At 42.2% G+C, this 17,226-nt stretch overlaps 1 protein-coding gene across 1 annotated transcript in view; it reads left to right on the top strand.

Annotated features, from left to right (window-relative positions):
• Nucleotides 1-4,025: 4,025 nt before the first annotated feature.
• The window catches only part of LOC124278550, a 37,997-nt gene continuing 24,796 nt past the window's right edge, over nt 4,026-17,226 (top strand). Inside the window, exon 1 of the mRNA XM_046714278.1 lies at nt 4,026-5,080. Coding sequence (XP_046570234.1) covers nt 4,258-5,070 — 813 coding nt within the window. The 5' untranslated portion in view covers nt 4,026-4,257 and the 3' untranslated portion in view covers nt 5,071-5,080. The remainder of the gene's footprint in view (nt 5,081-17,226) is intronic.

Genomic DNA, 17,226 nt, shown 5'->3' with positions numbered 1-17,226 from the left:
AAAAAACAACAACAACGGTATTCTAAACGTGTATTGAAGGTGGTTTACTTCATGTAGTCGTACTTGAAAGAATTCGGTTGTTGTTTAATGCAGCATTCAGTCATATTAGAGCTGTATAATGTCGACTTGTAAAAAGTTAAGTCTGATTAACGCATACGAGTACGAAAACACTACATGTTATAATACATGCCTTGAGTCCGCGTATCGAAAAGGGTAACTGTAACATATTTCACTCTGATTTAAAAAAACAAAATACCAACTGAAATTGAAATTCGGTAACAATTTACTAGCAGTCTGCGAGGAACACACAAAAACGTGATTATATTCAATGCCGGAAAATATGGTCACCATGACTACACTACCAATCTGACTGTTCCACAGTTCTCGAACTATTATTGTTGTGATTGTATGAACCACCAAAGTCCAGCGTTGTCATCCATGAATATCGGACGGCTGAAAAGGGAATGGTTATCAAACTGTGGCACGACGGCTGCATCAGTACTTCATGTTTATAAGGTTGATCACTGAGTGTCCCAGGTGCTGTAATGAGATCAGACTTACAGTTATACGAAACACAACTGAGTCACCAGGGTTCAGCTGCACAGATCACGCCCTTGGGTGCAATCCATTTACCACGATTCATTTTACAACCGAGCGCTAACTTTCAGCCGCTTGCAGACGCACCAATCGCTGACTGGGGACGCTTGGTCCTCAAACAAAAAATGATGGCTGAGGGAAATTTGAATTCGACAGCTGAAACAAGAAATGTTTGACTGGATCAGCTCGGAAATGGGCAGAGGCAGCTGACATCCTAGCATCCTCAGTTTGTTCCACACATTCAAAGTAGTCTTCAGTAGTCATAAATTCGTCAGCTCGTCATCGAGGCTCTCTATTACGTTCTTTATTAATCAAGGCGAGCAAACGGTAATCGCCATTTTGGAAGAGTGGACAAGCGTTTCGAGCTGTTGCAAGTCCGGGATAAGCAATTTGTTTGCTTACTCTAAGCGAATCACGGCTTGCAACGCACCACTGGTGATATGCCTCACTGCGACGTTACGACCAAGTATTACTACGCCTAAGTTTCGGTTTTCTCAGAGTCTGCACCACGCCGGACGTCCCTGCTTGTACCTATGTGTGAAGGAAGGACGCCTGATCGGACGCCATTTCCTCAGATCAGCAGCCTCCTTCTGATGGTACTAGTGGAGAGTCAGACTCCCACCCGCCATTACCAGCGCAGCTTTTCGGCATAGTCCAGACGAATTAGGAGACGGTAATCATTTTCATTGGTCTTTCCCAGTCATCCAGGTCTTGGACAACCCATTACTTACCCGGTCGGGACATACTTCCTCACAAATCGGCGTATTTTCTTGTAAGGCCACATAAAAAATGTTCTTGTTTCTGATCACTTTTTCAAAGAAATATGGATCGGGCGGGCGGATTATATTTTTACATTTTACTTTATTTTATGTCCAAAACGCATTGATTTCTGTGGAAATTTACACCTTTTAGCATATGGCTTAACGAGGTTAGCATCTACACCGAAACGTTGTAATAAGAAGTTGTTTATCCATAGAACTATCTCCTTGTTCAACTTTTATATCTGTTCAGAAAACTTTAGTTCACATTCTGCAATTATGAACATTTAGACCCAAGTGTACGTCGCGCCGTCGCAGCACGTAAACATGCGACCAATAACTTTAGAGATATTATGTGGAGCCCGAGCTTTATATGTGCATTTTTAGACCAACATCTTTTTTTAGCAAAAACCCTTTGGTTTCAGGTGGTGTTTAAGTAATGTTCACCTGTCAGTTCATTAAGTCGCTCTATCGACACACACGTTTCTGGGATTGTGTTGTGACACCTAATGCCAACATGGATACTGAATATAGCATCAGACAGTTTTCACAGTTATACATTCAATCAGGGAAAGATTTGCAGCGACGGCATTTCACGTCAAAATATCAAAACCAGTTTAGGATTTATTCAAGTTGAGTCTAAGAAATTCTATATCTTTGATGAGCATTATATAATACTGCAGCTCTTCTTCAATAAATGTCAAATATTTAAATCAATTATTAAGAAATGTCACAATTTGATTAATCCATAATCTTTCCGGATACGAAGAAACTGTTCATCTGATCTACAGTACATATGTAGAATGTCTGGATTCCTCAGGTTCATTAGTATTTGATTTCACAAGACATGTCCTATGAGACTGCAGTGCTCGTTATGTTAACTTCGAACATAAACACATTCCGTCATCGTTATCATCGTCATCACAAGAAATAAGCAATTCTCTAATTCCGTGAAATTATACTATTATCACGTTCTAAAAAGCCAGAAGGCAGTTTACCCCTTTTGTTGACAATTCAAATCAAATTCATATCCAATTTTCGTCTTGGGCATGTAATGTTTCAACATGGTTCTTTTACGTAGAATCTCCAGAAAATACAATCGTCTCACACAACCCCTTTCCTGTAAACCATTGAGTGCTACTTTCTTCTTGTGTAACTACAACTCTTAGTGATCATATGGAGAGAGAAGCTTATAAACCTGAAATTAAACAAAATAGTATTTATCATTGTCATGTTCATGAACTAGGCCATGGGTTGCCCATCTTCAGGAGGACGTCACTCATAACCGCAAGTCGTAAACAGAAACACTACTGCCAGATGTTAACCAACTATGTTGCCAAGCGTTTCATAGCACTGTTACCATGTGCCCTTCACCTATATTGCCATGCGTCATTCAGCTCTATTGCCATGTGTCCTTCAGCTCTATTGCCATGCGTCATTCAGCTCTATTGCCATGTGTCCTTCAGCTCTATTGTCATGTGTTATTCAGCTCTATTGTCATGTGCCCTCCACCTCTATTGCCATGAGTCCTTCAGCTCTATTGCCAAGTGTCCTTCAGCTCTATTGCCATGCGTCATTCAGCTCTATTGCCATGTGTCCTTCAGCTCTATTGTCATGTGTTATTCAGCTCTATTGTCATGTGCCCTCCACCTCTATTGCCATGAGTCCTTCAGCTCTATTGCCAAGTGTCCTTCGACTCTATTGCCAAGTTTCCTTCAGCTTTATTGCCATGTGTCCTTCAGCTCTATTGCCATGTATCCTTCAGCTCTGTTGTCCAGCCCCACTGCCATTTGTTCGGCAGCTCTATTGCCATGTGTATAGCATCTCTATTGCCATGTGTTTGACAACCCCATTGTCATGTGTTTTCAGCTCAATTATCGTGTGTATCGCATCACTATTTCTCAGCTCCTTTGCCGAGTGTTAGAGAGCTCTATTCCCATGCGTTTAGCATCTCTACTGCAATGTGTTGTCATGTGTTCCACTGCCTGAACTCTTAAGTATAACGGTACTGTAAACAAACATAGCATATATTCCCCACACAGTATATCTCTCTTATCAACTAGAAGTGGGAGAGTGTTGCAATATGTATAGCAAAGCAGAAGTAAAACTAGCCTGACGTTTCTGTAAATGTATTAACAACTGTGAAGAAAACACAATGACGAAATCTTCTGTAAATGATTTGTCCGAACACTCGGGTGCTGTAGTGCTGCAGAAGTCGTGCCCAGAAACGTCACACAGTCCTATGTGGCGGTGGGATGGCGGAATCACTGACTATCTGCCACTCGCACGCATTTCGCAATATGTCCCGAATTAATTTGGATAATTCATCATGTAAAACAAACCCTTTGCCATGTTGACAAATGTCATAAGAATCCCAGAATTTGATATTTGATGAATAAAATCCATTATGTTCTGAAAAGGCTATGATATTTTCAATATTCAAAACTATGTATTCAGCGACTTGATCACGTCAGTAATGGTCAAGTACTTGAATTAGCGGGGAAATCAAGACACGGCAAACTTTACGTGCCATTAGCTTTTCCACGGGTGTGGGTTAAGTTTCAGATATAAGGGAGGATGCGCGCACTGCCGGTGATGGAACTGTATCTGTAGGAGAATGGCATTTTCTGCTAATCAATCTTTCCTGCGAGTGTCCTCGTAGAGAGCGAGCCGTCCTCTCTCCGTGTACCTGCCAAGCACTGGCTACGCGCTAACACTATTGAACACTTTGCCTACCTTTCAGTTGCACTACACACATGTGTATTGGTCGGCGGCCAACACAGACCTCAAAGCGTTATTTGCATAGCATTCAAAGGCACGTCACGTGATCTGCCTTCATCCTCCCACAAGGCAAGAGACTATTTAGTCCCAAGTTGGGCAGGTCTTCTCCATTAGGTGCACGATGGTGAGCTGGAAGCCTCCCTCCGCCCGGCCCAAGGTAGGTTTCGCATGGGTACTTGTAATCACAGCTTGGGCCAGTGTAGCCCACAGTTTAGAAGCAGGCATCACAGGTCTAGGATCAGGAGAAAACGAGGACTTATCGGCAGTGAGTGACAAGCGAGCAGCATTTAGTGCTTGGGCCGGAAAAAGAGACTTTCTTGAAAACTTTCCTGAAAGTGATTCTAAAGAAAAGAGGCCGGCGTTTAGCGCTTGGGCCGGGAAAAGAGACTATAACGAAGGTGATAAGCGTGCGGCCTTCAGCGCCTGGGCTGGCAAGAGAAGCTTAGGGGATGAACTTGACAAAAGAGCTGCTTTTAGTGCCTGGGCCGGGAAGAGGGGCACAGGGGATGAACTTTCACAAGATAAGAGGGCACCCTTTAGCGTTTGGGCAGGGAAGAGAGATTTCGAAGGGAGTTTTCCCGAAGGTAAAAGGGCAGCTTTTAATGCTTGGGCAGGTAAGAGGAGTACGTCGGACGACCAAGAGTTATCTGGTGATAAAAGGGCGGCGTTCTCCTCATGGGCAGGAAAGAGGGACAGTGGAGATTCTGAGATTGAAGCCACAGAAGAGTTCGACTCCGACAAGAGGGCTGCCTTCAGCTCTTGGGCTGGGAAGCGATCATTAACTGAAGCTCGGCTAAACCTAAAACTGTTGGACTGGTACCTGTCTCGAGCTCTAGCCAAGGTGATGGAAAAGAGAAAGTTTAGTGTGTGGGCAGGCAAAAGGGACCCATACAAGAACGTATTTCGCCGGAGGTTCGGACCCTGGTCCGGCTAACCAACTACAGGTGAGGGCGTCTCTAGTCAAACTGTCTTATTCATCAGTCACTATTATGTTGTCCTAGTTCTCTGGTGTTCTTATTCCAGCCACTGTTTCTAGCATTCAGACATGGTTTCCCCGGAAACAATAATGCAATATATAATAAAGAAATTGTTTTTCGTAACTCACGTACGATAGACATAACTCATGAAGGAAATATTCAACGTTTCTAAAATGAATGCACAGAAAAGAAAAAAGAAATAAATACCTTTCTCGGTAATGTATTTCAGCACGGTTAACCAGTTGCAGTAACGTTGATGGCGTCAATTGGAGCTCATTTCACATCATTTTAAAGTATGGTCAGTCAATTCATCAAAATAAAACTCTCTCAATCCGACATTTGCCATCAGGCAGGTATCGGAAAACAAGATTAGCTGGGAAATGTTGTAATCATTTTCTGAAGTTTCACCCTTAAACATGCTTGATGAAGTCAAGTAAATCTTGCCGTATTGCCTGTGGTGTCATCGCATAAGATTTCACTGACTTTTGTAGCGAGACTTAACACGTGTCGGGCGTTTTTGCTTCATTAAAATCTAATATACATCCTAACGGGAGCGTGCGCATTGACACAGGCGTCCTCGGTCGTTAACTGTAGCATTGATCGTTTATATATATGTGATTTCCAACCAGGTCTTAGTTCAATATCGTAATGCCACCTTCTAATTGTGAATTTTTAAGAAACTTATTTATCTATAAGACTATGCTGCTAAGGAAAGTATCTCTACTAAGTATTGATAGTTAAAATACTTTATACATAAATATATCAAATCATCATTATATATGCAATGCTAACATGTCTTAACAATTGATTATTGTGTTTTATTCATGGGCCGATTTCCTACACTGTTTCCGTAATAAAGAATTGAATATCTAATCCCTGGAATATACACGAGGTAATGTGATTTATTAATAATTTTCAATTCAGTGATTATAAGCCGAATCAATATTTAATTTTATGTTTAGGCAGTGCGAGATGATTTACCTAAGATCTAGGATGAATGGTAAATGATCAGCACTTTGTCCGGAACTTGATTATGAAGATATGTCGCTCTACATGTTTCCTACATGAGGACAATATACCAACATTAAATATGAAGAATAAATGCATTAAACTTCTCATTCTATGCATTAAAATCGTAATGCAAGACTAGCGAGATTATATCGGAATAGAAAAACATAGAACGGAATTCATAGAACAGAAGTGTGAACTTATAATAATAATAATAAGGATTGGGATGAAAAATGATAAATAACAAAAGTTGTTTTTACATTTTACGGTTAGTATGTCTTCTGTGCTTTAGTCAAACTCGGGTTACTTAACTTCACAAGTTTAAAATACGTATGATAGTATTTTATTTGAAATAACCTGTGATGTGACATTCCCGCACTACCTACGTAGAATCAGTCCCATCCGTTACAAAATCCGATAGCCCTTGTTTATTGATGCAAATGATTATAGTTAGGTCGTCGGAAAACAGTAACAAACAAAACTACGAAAATGTGTGTGTGTGTGTGTGTGCGTGCGTGCGCGCGCGCGTGCGCGCATATGAACTACATTGATAATCCACTTCGTTGAAAATCACTATTAAACTTACCCTTTTTCCAACTAAGTAAACGTTGGACAAGTATGTTAGATATATACACCTGTGACAGTAGATTCTTATGTGACGTACAATGATCGGCGGCAGAGGTCACCTGTGTGCCGTTTGTTGGCCGGCGACTGTGGACGCCGGTGTGACGTACAATGATCGGCGACAGAGGTCGCCTGTGTGCCGTTTGTTGGCCGGCGACTGTGGACGCCGGTGTGACGTACAATGATCGGCGATTGAGGTCGCCTGTGTGCCGTTTGTTGGCCGGCGACTGTGGACGCCGGTGTGACGTACAATGATCGGCGATTGAGGTCACCTGTGTGCCGTTTGTTGGCCGGCGACTGTGGACGTCGTTGTGACGTACAATGATCGGCGGGAGAGGTCGCCTGTGTGCCGTTTGTTGGCCGGCGAGTGTAGACGTCGGTGTGACGTACAATGATCGGCGGCAGAGGTCACCTGTGTGCCGTTTGTTGGCCGGCGACTATGGACGCCGGTTTGACATACAATGATCGGCGACAGAGGTCACCTATGTGCCGTTTGTTGGCCGGCGACTGTGGACGCCGGTGTGACGTACATTGATCGGCGACAGAGGACGCGTGTGTGTCGTTCATTGGCTGGTGACACTGGACGCCTATGGGACGTGCATTGTTCAATGGATGTCTGTGTGATGCACGTTAACCGGAGGCAGTGGACGTCTGTATGACTAAAGCAGGACATGACTCCCGTTCGCGAACTTCAGGTGTCATTCCTAAACTAGCGAGCGAAAGAAAGTATAACACCCATTTTGAACCGACAGAAAATCGAAACTGCAAACCGTATTTGAGTGAAGTAAAGTTTAATAGATTGGTACGAATCATGACTATCACGATAAATGGAGTTCATTGTTGAAGTAACATTGTAAACAAAACAAAGTCAAGTGTAAGACATCACGAGTTTCCAAAACAACAGGTTGAGGAGTCAACTGGACGCCACGTAGTGGTCGCTGACATCTGATCCCTCGACCACGTAGTCGTCTGGACACAGTCCATCTGCTGACACGATGATTCAGGCGTTATTGCCGATGACGTCACATGTAGGGAACGATTACGCAGACGGAGAGTACGCAGATGTCGGTCTTCTCGAGGTGTCGTGACACGTGGCCTACCCGACCTTGGTACTGCCAGTCTGCATCATTCGTGGAAACAACTTATTGGTGGTTGTAGTCGTGCAATTAAACGTTCTTGCAATCGCGTTGTTGCTTTGTTTACCAGGCCATTTTAAACGTGTGTTTTTCTTAGCTGTATGTTTTCCGGACACATTGACGGCAAGCGAGGACAGGAAAGACCCAACGTTTTGGAGCTTCACGTGCAAAAATGTGTTTTTAGACTTTGCTTTAATTATCGTCCATTTCAACTTTCTAATTGATACATACATCAGTTGTCACTACAGTAGATAGGCAAATAATTGTATATACATTGTATTACAACTCTCGTTGGTATTCGTTTGTGTGACATTATTAGGTGTTATACTATTTTTTGCTCGCTAGTTTATAATGCTAACAACAACAACCCTTTTCTATATTCATGACAAATCTGTACTAAAAGCAGAGCAGATTGTGTTTTTCTGACTGTTTAATGAGCATGTGTCACAGAATCACAATCACAATTAAATAGTGATTATACCAGGTAGTCGTGGTGCCACAGGTAGAACCCGTCACAAACTCATGCAATGGCAAGTCAAGTGTTCACCTGTAACAGATACCCGGGCACATATGGTACAAGTGAAAAATAGGGAACTGCATCGGACATAATTCTGATCCTTGTGCAGCAAATATCGAAATGTCCTGTCATGTCTCACTAAAAGTTTTGAAAGCTTTACTCGGGCCTTATGTTGTGAACATGATCTAAAAGGCTTTCGAGCAAGAGTCGTTTAACGCGTTTGAAATCTTTTGAAACGTTTTGAAACGTAGACACCTAAGGCGAGAATATTGTACAACGTAAAGGGAAAATTGACTATTCGAAATTTAAAGTCATCTCCCTTCTCTTTTCATGCAGCCTTGTAGGGGACTTTTGTCGTTCTGGATCTATATGCGCAGATCTAAATATGAAACAGTGGAGGCGGCCTCACTCGTCTCCTACTTCTCATTTGGGCAAATCGGTTGAATGGAATTTCCTATTCAATGAATATTAAATTATATATAAGTATCGATATACCTGCAGCCTAAGTTGATGTTCTTGAAAATCACGTTATGGATATCTAAGCACATCGCCTCAAGAGCTTAGCATCATGGTAAGGGCGGGTTATATTTTCTACGCTTGTGGACTTGGTCGAAATTACTAAAAGACCTCACTAATTACAACGGCAAAAATGTCTACCAAAATGAGTGTTGTTAATTGCATGTATAAACGGGTATTAAGTCACTTACTTCCATGAAGTAATGTATTCAGTTTCGGTGCGTTCAAACGTAATTCGCGTACATAGAGACGTAAATTCACGTGTGAGGCTGCTTTCTCATTTCAGAATTATTTGATAGTACTGGCTCAGGTAAACATGGATTCCCCATTCAGATATCGTCCAGCGTTTGCGAGGAGACCAGCCCTTGTCTTATCCCCTTAATACTAAGCGCCAGGCAATGAAACAACAAGTATCAGCATTTAACGCAGACAGAGAATCGTACCACTTCCGCTACGATACAACGGGAGCGGTGATCAGAGTACCTATGTAAGAATATCGTTCACTACATGTAAGGTATACCAAATTACATTCATTGCTCAACGTTAATTCATTTGGCGGAAACCCCATATTGTCACATAATCACTGACTGCAATGTGAGTTTTAAAAGAGCTTTGAAGGACGTCACCAGACATCTGAATGCATCAAATGTTACAGCGACTTAAGGCGAGAAAGCTGATCAGTTGCATTATTAATGTGGCACTGTCTAGGTGCATGAGCCATCCTTATTTTTTCATTCCAACTGAAGGGCAAATAAACAAGACGAGTCTTGACTGTCCATTGTAGGGGAGCTGTAGAAATTGCCAAGGGGGTTAGAGCGTGGAATATCAACGTCAATCATCATTTTTCTGCCCCAAACGTCTATACGAGTAATCTTTTTTGCAAATTTACACATAGTTATGCCACTCACTTGTTTGACTGCCTGAACAGTAACTCTATATCTGAGATATGTATCATAACAACAATTGGAATATGTTTGGCGGCACATATCCTAATATGATTTTTTATAATATTTCGTCTGATATGTGCTCTTCTGGTATAGGCAAGACTCGATTCGAAAAGTAATAAACTCATATTGCTTGAGTTGATGTCATAGCGATCATTTGCCTTCTTATGCTACTCAGTGTTTTATACGGATACTGACAAACGAAAGTCTTTCTTCGATAACTTCAACAGTATAAGACCTCAGAGTACCTTGTCACACCCCTATCCACATATATGTATTATAGGCCTGTTGCTTTAATCTGTGACGATGTATTTGTTATTTTCCAATGTATACTACTCAAAGCAGAAGCACAACCAACTTTGAAAGGTTGTGTATTTCCAAGCAACCAGGGCAGATGAACTGTAGTCATAGGCAAACATAGGGGTTTGTTTCACTTCTAAATCTGCATAGATTCATTCCATGCTATAATTTGTAGTTACGTCCCGCAGTCTTGCATTGTTGACGGCAAGGTAACGTTACTTTTCCGTCTGAGTATTGGTTGCCCTATGGGAGGTGAACAGCACTGCTGGCTGTGGAGAATGAAGGACTTCTGTGTATGACCTGGTTGGTGGTCCTCTGACGATATGACGTTGTCCCTGCTATCAACCACTAGGATACCGGGTCCAAACCCGATCACTCACAGGCACCTGGGTAGATCCGGGTTAGAACTGGCCTTAAACAATACATGCTTGCCATAAGAGGCGTTTACGCTTGTCGTAAGAGTCGAACATCAGGTGGCCAGGCTTGTCGACTAGATCGACACATGTGGTTGTGTCCGAATTGCGCAGATGACTATGTCAATCATCTGATTGTCTATTCCAATCTGGATTATTTACACACTAACGCCATAGTATTGCTTGCTGCCAAATTTACAGGACTTTAGGAAGCACCCGGCAGATAACTGACTGGGTATTTACTATATAAGAGACTCACTTGCACGTGCATGGTCAGTACATTGTGTAGCACTGAAGGGCTTCTTAGAATAGTCTTGTGCGCTTGACAGATGTGCACGTGTAGTTCATGATATTAGTAATGTATGTAGCCATCTAGTGAAAACAAGACTGATTCATTGAACACAGCACTTCTATGATCAGAGATAATTTTGCAAGTTGAGATCAGGTTTTTTAAATCTTACTCCTGTTGCTGGTGCCAGCCGCTGGCCGTCTCTGCAAGACATGTCATATTACTGAGACGTTCTCAGACATGTTGCAAAAACTTCAACAATACGAGATATCAAGTTTTCCGTTTGTTTGCACGTGGCCATAGTCTCATCCAATCAAACACACGTGAGTGTTGAAGGCGTAGAAGGTCCATAGAAAACGAAATAAACTTTGGTATTATGTGTCGTTGAAGAAACAACGTAGGCACAAATCATATGATGGTCGCTTATCGTATTACCCATGGAGGTCAGAGTTGGAACTGGTCTCCAGCAACCCGTACTTAATGTAAGAGACGACTATGGTTGTTGTAAGAAGCAGCTACCTGGCTAGGATGGTTAGGTTCAGTGACTTGGTTCATGCATGTCATCGTATTCCATTGCGTAGATCACTGCTCATGATGTCAATCACTGAAACTTACGGTGCAGTCTCCCTGACGTACAGACGCTGTCGTAGAGCTGTAATATTGTGAGTGCGGCGTAAAACAACAAACAAACGTACTAATCTTCGTACATTACTGACTAATAGGCTGAATACATTGACGTGACTATATGAACAGGTCACTTAACCGATTGATTTACCTGTCCAAATTATCTAACACTGTCAAAGCAGTTCGCACAGCGGTTCCTTTTGTCAATTTGTGTATAATTGAGCGCCTCACTGAAGTACAATGTGGACTAGGGGTGTTAGAGTGTTAGATCTATATTTGCCAGGAACGCGGTCCTATTTGCCCGGCGATGTAAAACCATTATAGCTGATGCTCTCTCCTCTCGTCCGAATCCAATCGTCTGACCTTGGTGCGTTTCGCGTGCGCTGACGTTACGAGGAATACGACCCACCGCAACAATGAAAACGACGCACCCTTGTTGTATAATTGCAGTTAACCCAGATCGACTGTGAGGAAAATTGAATTGACAGTAATGAAACAAACACAGGGGGTTGGGGTCAACAACAGTGTCACTTTGGGGAAGGAACCTGGGGAATCTGATTTGTGATCTGCCAGGTGTATATTTAAATAGTGAGTTTAGTTTTACGCCGCTTTTAACAATATTCCAGGGGACACCAGAAATGGGCTTCACACATTGTACCAATCTGGAGAATTGAACCCAGGGTCTTCGGCATGACGAGCGAACGCTTTAACCACTAGACTACTATTTAAATAGAATGACATATCTGATTGTTCTCCAAGGTTAAGTAGTTCTGGAAATGATACAGTTTGTTTGATGCTGATGTTCCGGTAACATCATTGAATTGAGGACATACAAGAACGGGCAAGTTTCCGTGAAGATTCAATCTGGCATGGAAGATTGAGTGGCTGGGTGTTGAGCAATGTCTTACGCCCACTTGGATCAGAATTTCAACATAAGCCAGCTTAATATTGGAAGGCTGAGAAAAGTGGCGTGGGCCCTATATATTTCAAAGATTATTAAACCTACGAAAAGTGATATTGCGAATCTGGGATTAAAGCCCGCGGTCACTGGATCATAGCAAGCCTAAGGGAGGTAACTCTGCAATGCGTCTTGCAGCTACTTAGACGACAGTGCCAGAGAATTCCCGGTGTGGGCTGCCTGGTGCCTCCAGTGGCCATAACAGGCATGACGTATTTGAACAAGCAGATATGACCGAACACTGGAGCCGTTTAGCTGTGCACATATCAGGTGCTATAACTGACAAAGGACATTCGTTTTGACAATTTCAATATTTCTGTCAGTTGTTGCATGTGGCACGTGAATACTTCAGTCGACAACATGTCAATAAAATCTGCATTCAACTAAATCCTCGAGTATGAATTCTGTCTTGGGCAATGCAATGCAAGATTATTCTGCGCTTTCAGTATTAATCGTTTATATTTATTCCTTTTTCCAGACGCTAATAACAAATAGAGTTAGTTTACGTTTTGTCTGTATGGCTTATGTCAGTGTCTTCATCTGCAAGCCCCGAAGATGCTCTCATATGGTTTTAGTAATGGCTGTTTTACATTGCATCCGTCTTGTTTTGGATGACGATGACGCACAATACGATTATGTTTATTGCAACAGGGGCTTTAAGGACATGTAGGAGAGAAGGTAGGCAGTAGAATCTCTTCTTTACAGATGTTCTCATCAAGAACATGGATAACTCGAAGTTTGTCTGACTACAAAGATAAATACAATTTCTACTCCAATATACTGGGTCAACGGTTCGCGGAATGTTCATCATGTAGAAACAACAGATTTCTAAAATATATCAAGACTGAACGTGTTATGAGCTGTATCGAAGGTGTTATATAACACATACTGAAAGTGTTATGGGCTGTATCGAAGGTGTTATAACACACAGTGAACGTGTTATGAGCTGTATCGAAGCTGTTATAACAACACTGAACGTGGTATAAGCTGTATCGAAGCTGTTATAACATACTGAACGTGGTATGAACTGTATCGAAACTGTTATAACACGCTGAACGTGGTATGAACTGTATCGAAGCTGTTATAACACACTGAACGTGGTATGAACTGTATCAAAGGTGTTATGACGCATTGAACGTGTGACAAATCTTATATCAACATTCAGCATAACTGTCTGTGATGAACATGTTATAACCTCTGATGAACATGTTATAGCCTCTGATGAACATGTTATAGCCTCTGATGAACATGTTATAGCCTCTGATGAACGTGTTATAGCCTCTGATGAACATTTCATAAGGTTACGGATTGACTTGTGAGTGGTTTTGTTTAACATTGTATAGCCTAAATCTATCATTTAATAAACTTTATATAACCTATTACGAACATTTTACAGCCTAAGATGGTGTTTTGCTGTGTACATCCTAACGTGTTACAACCATCACAGAACGGCAGCCCACACTGTACGTGTTATAGCCGACACTCATGTGTTTATAGTGTAATAAACATGTTATATCCATCACAGAACGGCAGCCCACGCTGTACGTGTTATAGCCGACACTCATGTGTTTATAGCGTAATGAACATGTTATATCCACCACAGAACGGAAGCCCACACTGTACGTGTTATAGCCGACACTCGTGTGTTTATAGTGTAATGAACATGTTATATCCACCACAGAACGGCAGCTCACACTGTACGTGTTATAGCCGACACTCATGTGTTTATAGTGTAATGAACATGTTATATCCACCACAGAACGGAAGCCCACACTGTACGTGTTATAGCCGACGCTCGTGTGTTTATAGTGTAATGAACATGTTATATCCACCACAGAACGGCAGCCCACGCTGTACGTGTTATAGCCGACACTCATGTGTTTATAGTGTAATGAACATGTTATATCCACCACAGAACGGAAGCCCACACTGTACGTGTTATAGCCGACACTCATGTGTTTATAGTGTAATGAACATGTTATATCCACCACAGAACGGAAGCCCACACTGTACGTGTTATAGCCGACGCTCGTGTGTTTATAGTGTAATGAACATGTTATATCCACCACAGAACGTAAGCCCACACTGTACGTGTTATAGCCGACGCTCGTGTGTTTATAGTGTAATGAACATGTTATATCCACCACAGAACGGAAGCCCACACTGTACGTGTTATAGCCGACACTCATGTGTTTATAGTGTAATGAACATGTTATATCCACCACAGAACGGAAGCCCACACTGTACGTGTTATAGCCGACGCTCGTGTGTTTATAGCGTAATGAACATGTTATATCCACCACAGAACGGAAGCCCACACTGTACGTGTTATAGCCGACGCTCGTGTGTTTATAGTGTAATGAACATGTTATATCCACCACAGAACGGAAGCCCACACTGTACGTGTTATAGCCGACGCTCGTGTGTTTATAGTGTAATGAACATGTTATATCCACCACAGAACGGAAGCCCACACTGTACGTGTTATAGCCGACGCTCGTGTGTTTATAGTGTAATGAACACGTTATATCCACTACAGAATGGCAGCCAATGAATGTGTTATAACCTTCGCTGAACTTGTTTTGTTCAAAGCTGAATGTGTTAATGTTGAAAAAAAAAAGTTGTTAGGGATTCTGTTATACGAGGTTTGGCATTTCTTCTTGATGACTCAACTAATCTTCGGGCACCAAACAACAATTAATACTAAATATTCATTCAAATTGTGTGAGTGGCGAATGTAACCGGTGCGACAGGAAATGTTACCCTTTTCTGACAACAACGTGTCTCTTTTGATGTTCAGTGGTCTGTCCACATAATTTTGCCGGGTGTTTTGCTCCACGCCTAGTATAATCTATTTAGAGGATAATCCAGGCTGGATATTCTCCAGCGTTGACGGCCTGTATTCTATTGATGTGAAATAGACAATTGGGCTGTGTGATTGACATGTTTGTTTGGAAGTGGGTGGGGCAGCACCACCTGAGCACCCCGGGGCGCACTCGGAGACAACAATAACAATAGACTGGTGAGGAAGTGCTCCACAATAGGAAGTCTAGATAACAAGGTTGCTTGTCGCGTTGATTGCTGACAGTCCCCAGCAATATGTATAGGCTACCTCATTTAAACGTGTGTGACTTCGTCAGGTATCCGATAGCGTCCAGGACTAATTTAAACACAGACAGATACTTAGTCTGTGTACACCGGTAACATACATGACCTCACTTGAGACGACTTTAACCTAATCAACCAAAATCTTTCCTGGTATAAGCAACCAGATGAAAGAAGTACCGACAATTTGGTTCAGTTTCGCGCAAGGACATAATGCAATATGACATAGTTGGCAGCGCTATCTGTGCGATAACCTGATGTCCATTTAAATAGATATCAACATTTCAGAAGATATTTAACCGTTTTATGATTGCATCTCAAACTTCGAGAAGGTTAAAAGTGGCATTAAATGTTAAAGTGATTATTACCTAACACACATTTGGAATAAATCTAACTATCTGAATCACCGTCAGTGTTTATCATCATGTATATTCTTGTCGTAATAAACATATTCTGTATTCCAAGGTGGAACCAGTTATATCGTATTCTCCTGTCACCTTACAGTGATGATCTGCGTTCAATGTGATAGTTGCTATATAGTATATAAACATAATCCACTCAGAGGTCGGCACAACTCAGCTCCAAATGCTGGAGTGCCTCGATCCCACTGGTGTAGAAGGCCGCCAATGGCGTTCAGCGCCCTGTTTGATATTATTTGACAAATAGATGACTCTGTGAAACAGTGAAAATATGACGGCACTGACTCTTGTGCCTTTTCAGCCTGGTCAAAGCCACAATCTGGAGTGCATTGTCCTGGTGGAAAAACGTAGCGTAGGTGATGCTATTTGCGAGGTTTAAACTTGATACTCTGACGTTGTTGCCTTGTCAGACTGGCACGACACTGACCATTAATCGCCTGACCTTTCCCGATCAACTCGGCTTGTAAAATCCCTGAAAACCGAAGACGCCATCCAGTCAGCTCATGGAACAGAATCTGCTCTCTTTGAAAAGGAGATGATTCCTCGGTCTTGGCTGTTGTTTAGCCTCTGGGTGAAAGGCGAAAATCCAAGACTCAGCACTGTTACCAACAGGTTAGCAGCTGGGTCTGCGGCAGTAAATACTCACGACACATGATGAACTTGATCTTTTCTGATCGGGAGGCAAAAGTCTAGTGACCCGTCGTCATGCAACCTTTGTCATGCCCAGTTCATTCACCGGAATGCTCTCAACTCCTTCATGAGAGACTATATTGACTACATGGCCCGTGGTGATCGTCAATCATCACCTATCATATCATGTATTTTATGAACATTTTCCTCCGTGAAAGTGGAAGCTGAAGTAGCAGCTGAAGGTCTTGTTGGTCTTGGATCAGCTTGAAGCCTTCCCTTTCCCTGTGAATACTCTGCCCGAAAAAGGGCAAAAAGCGCTCACATCGTGAAGGTGACACCCTGCCCTCTGTATGTTGGAGACAGCTTGATTTGAGGATATTCGATGCCAGAAGCCATATGCATTTTATATATTGTCATCAACGATGAATAGTGAGTCACATTGGTGGCTTCAGACATATACTGCTGGTTGTACATTTGGATCATATGCACACTGTGAGCATGGAACGTAATGAACGATTTTTGTTGTTCGGTTTTAGTTCTGATTAAACACTTTCGTTAGAAGGTTTACGGTCATGTGAGGTACCAAAGTGCCAGTCCGTTACAAGAATTAGCACGGCGAACAGGCTATAT

Source organism: Haliotis rubra, unplaced genomic scaffold, assembly GCF_003918875.1.
Source record: "Haliotis rubra isolate DU_JTF1 unplaced genomic scaffold, ASM391887v1 Scf24, whole genome shotgun sequence".
In the NCBI taxonomy this organism is placed as follows: domain Eukaryota; kingdom Metazoa; phylum Mollusca; class Gastropoda; order Lepetellida; family Haliotidae; genus Haliotis; species Haliotis rubra.
Note: the sequence above shows the minus strand (reverse complement) of the source record. Positions and strands in the feature narration are given on the sequence as shown.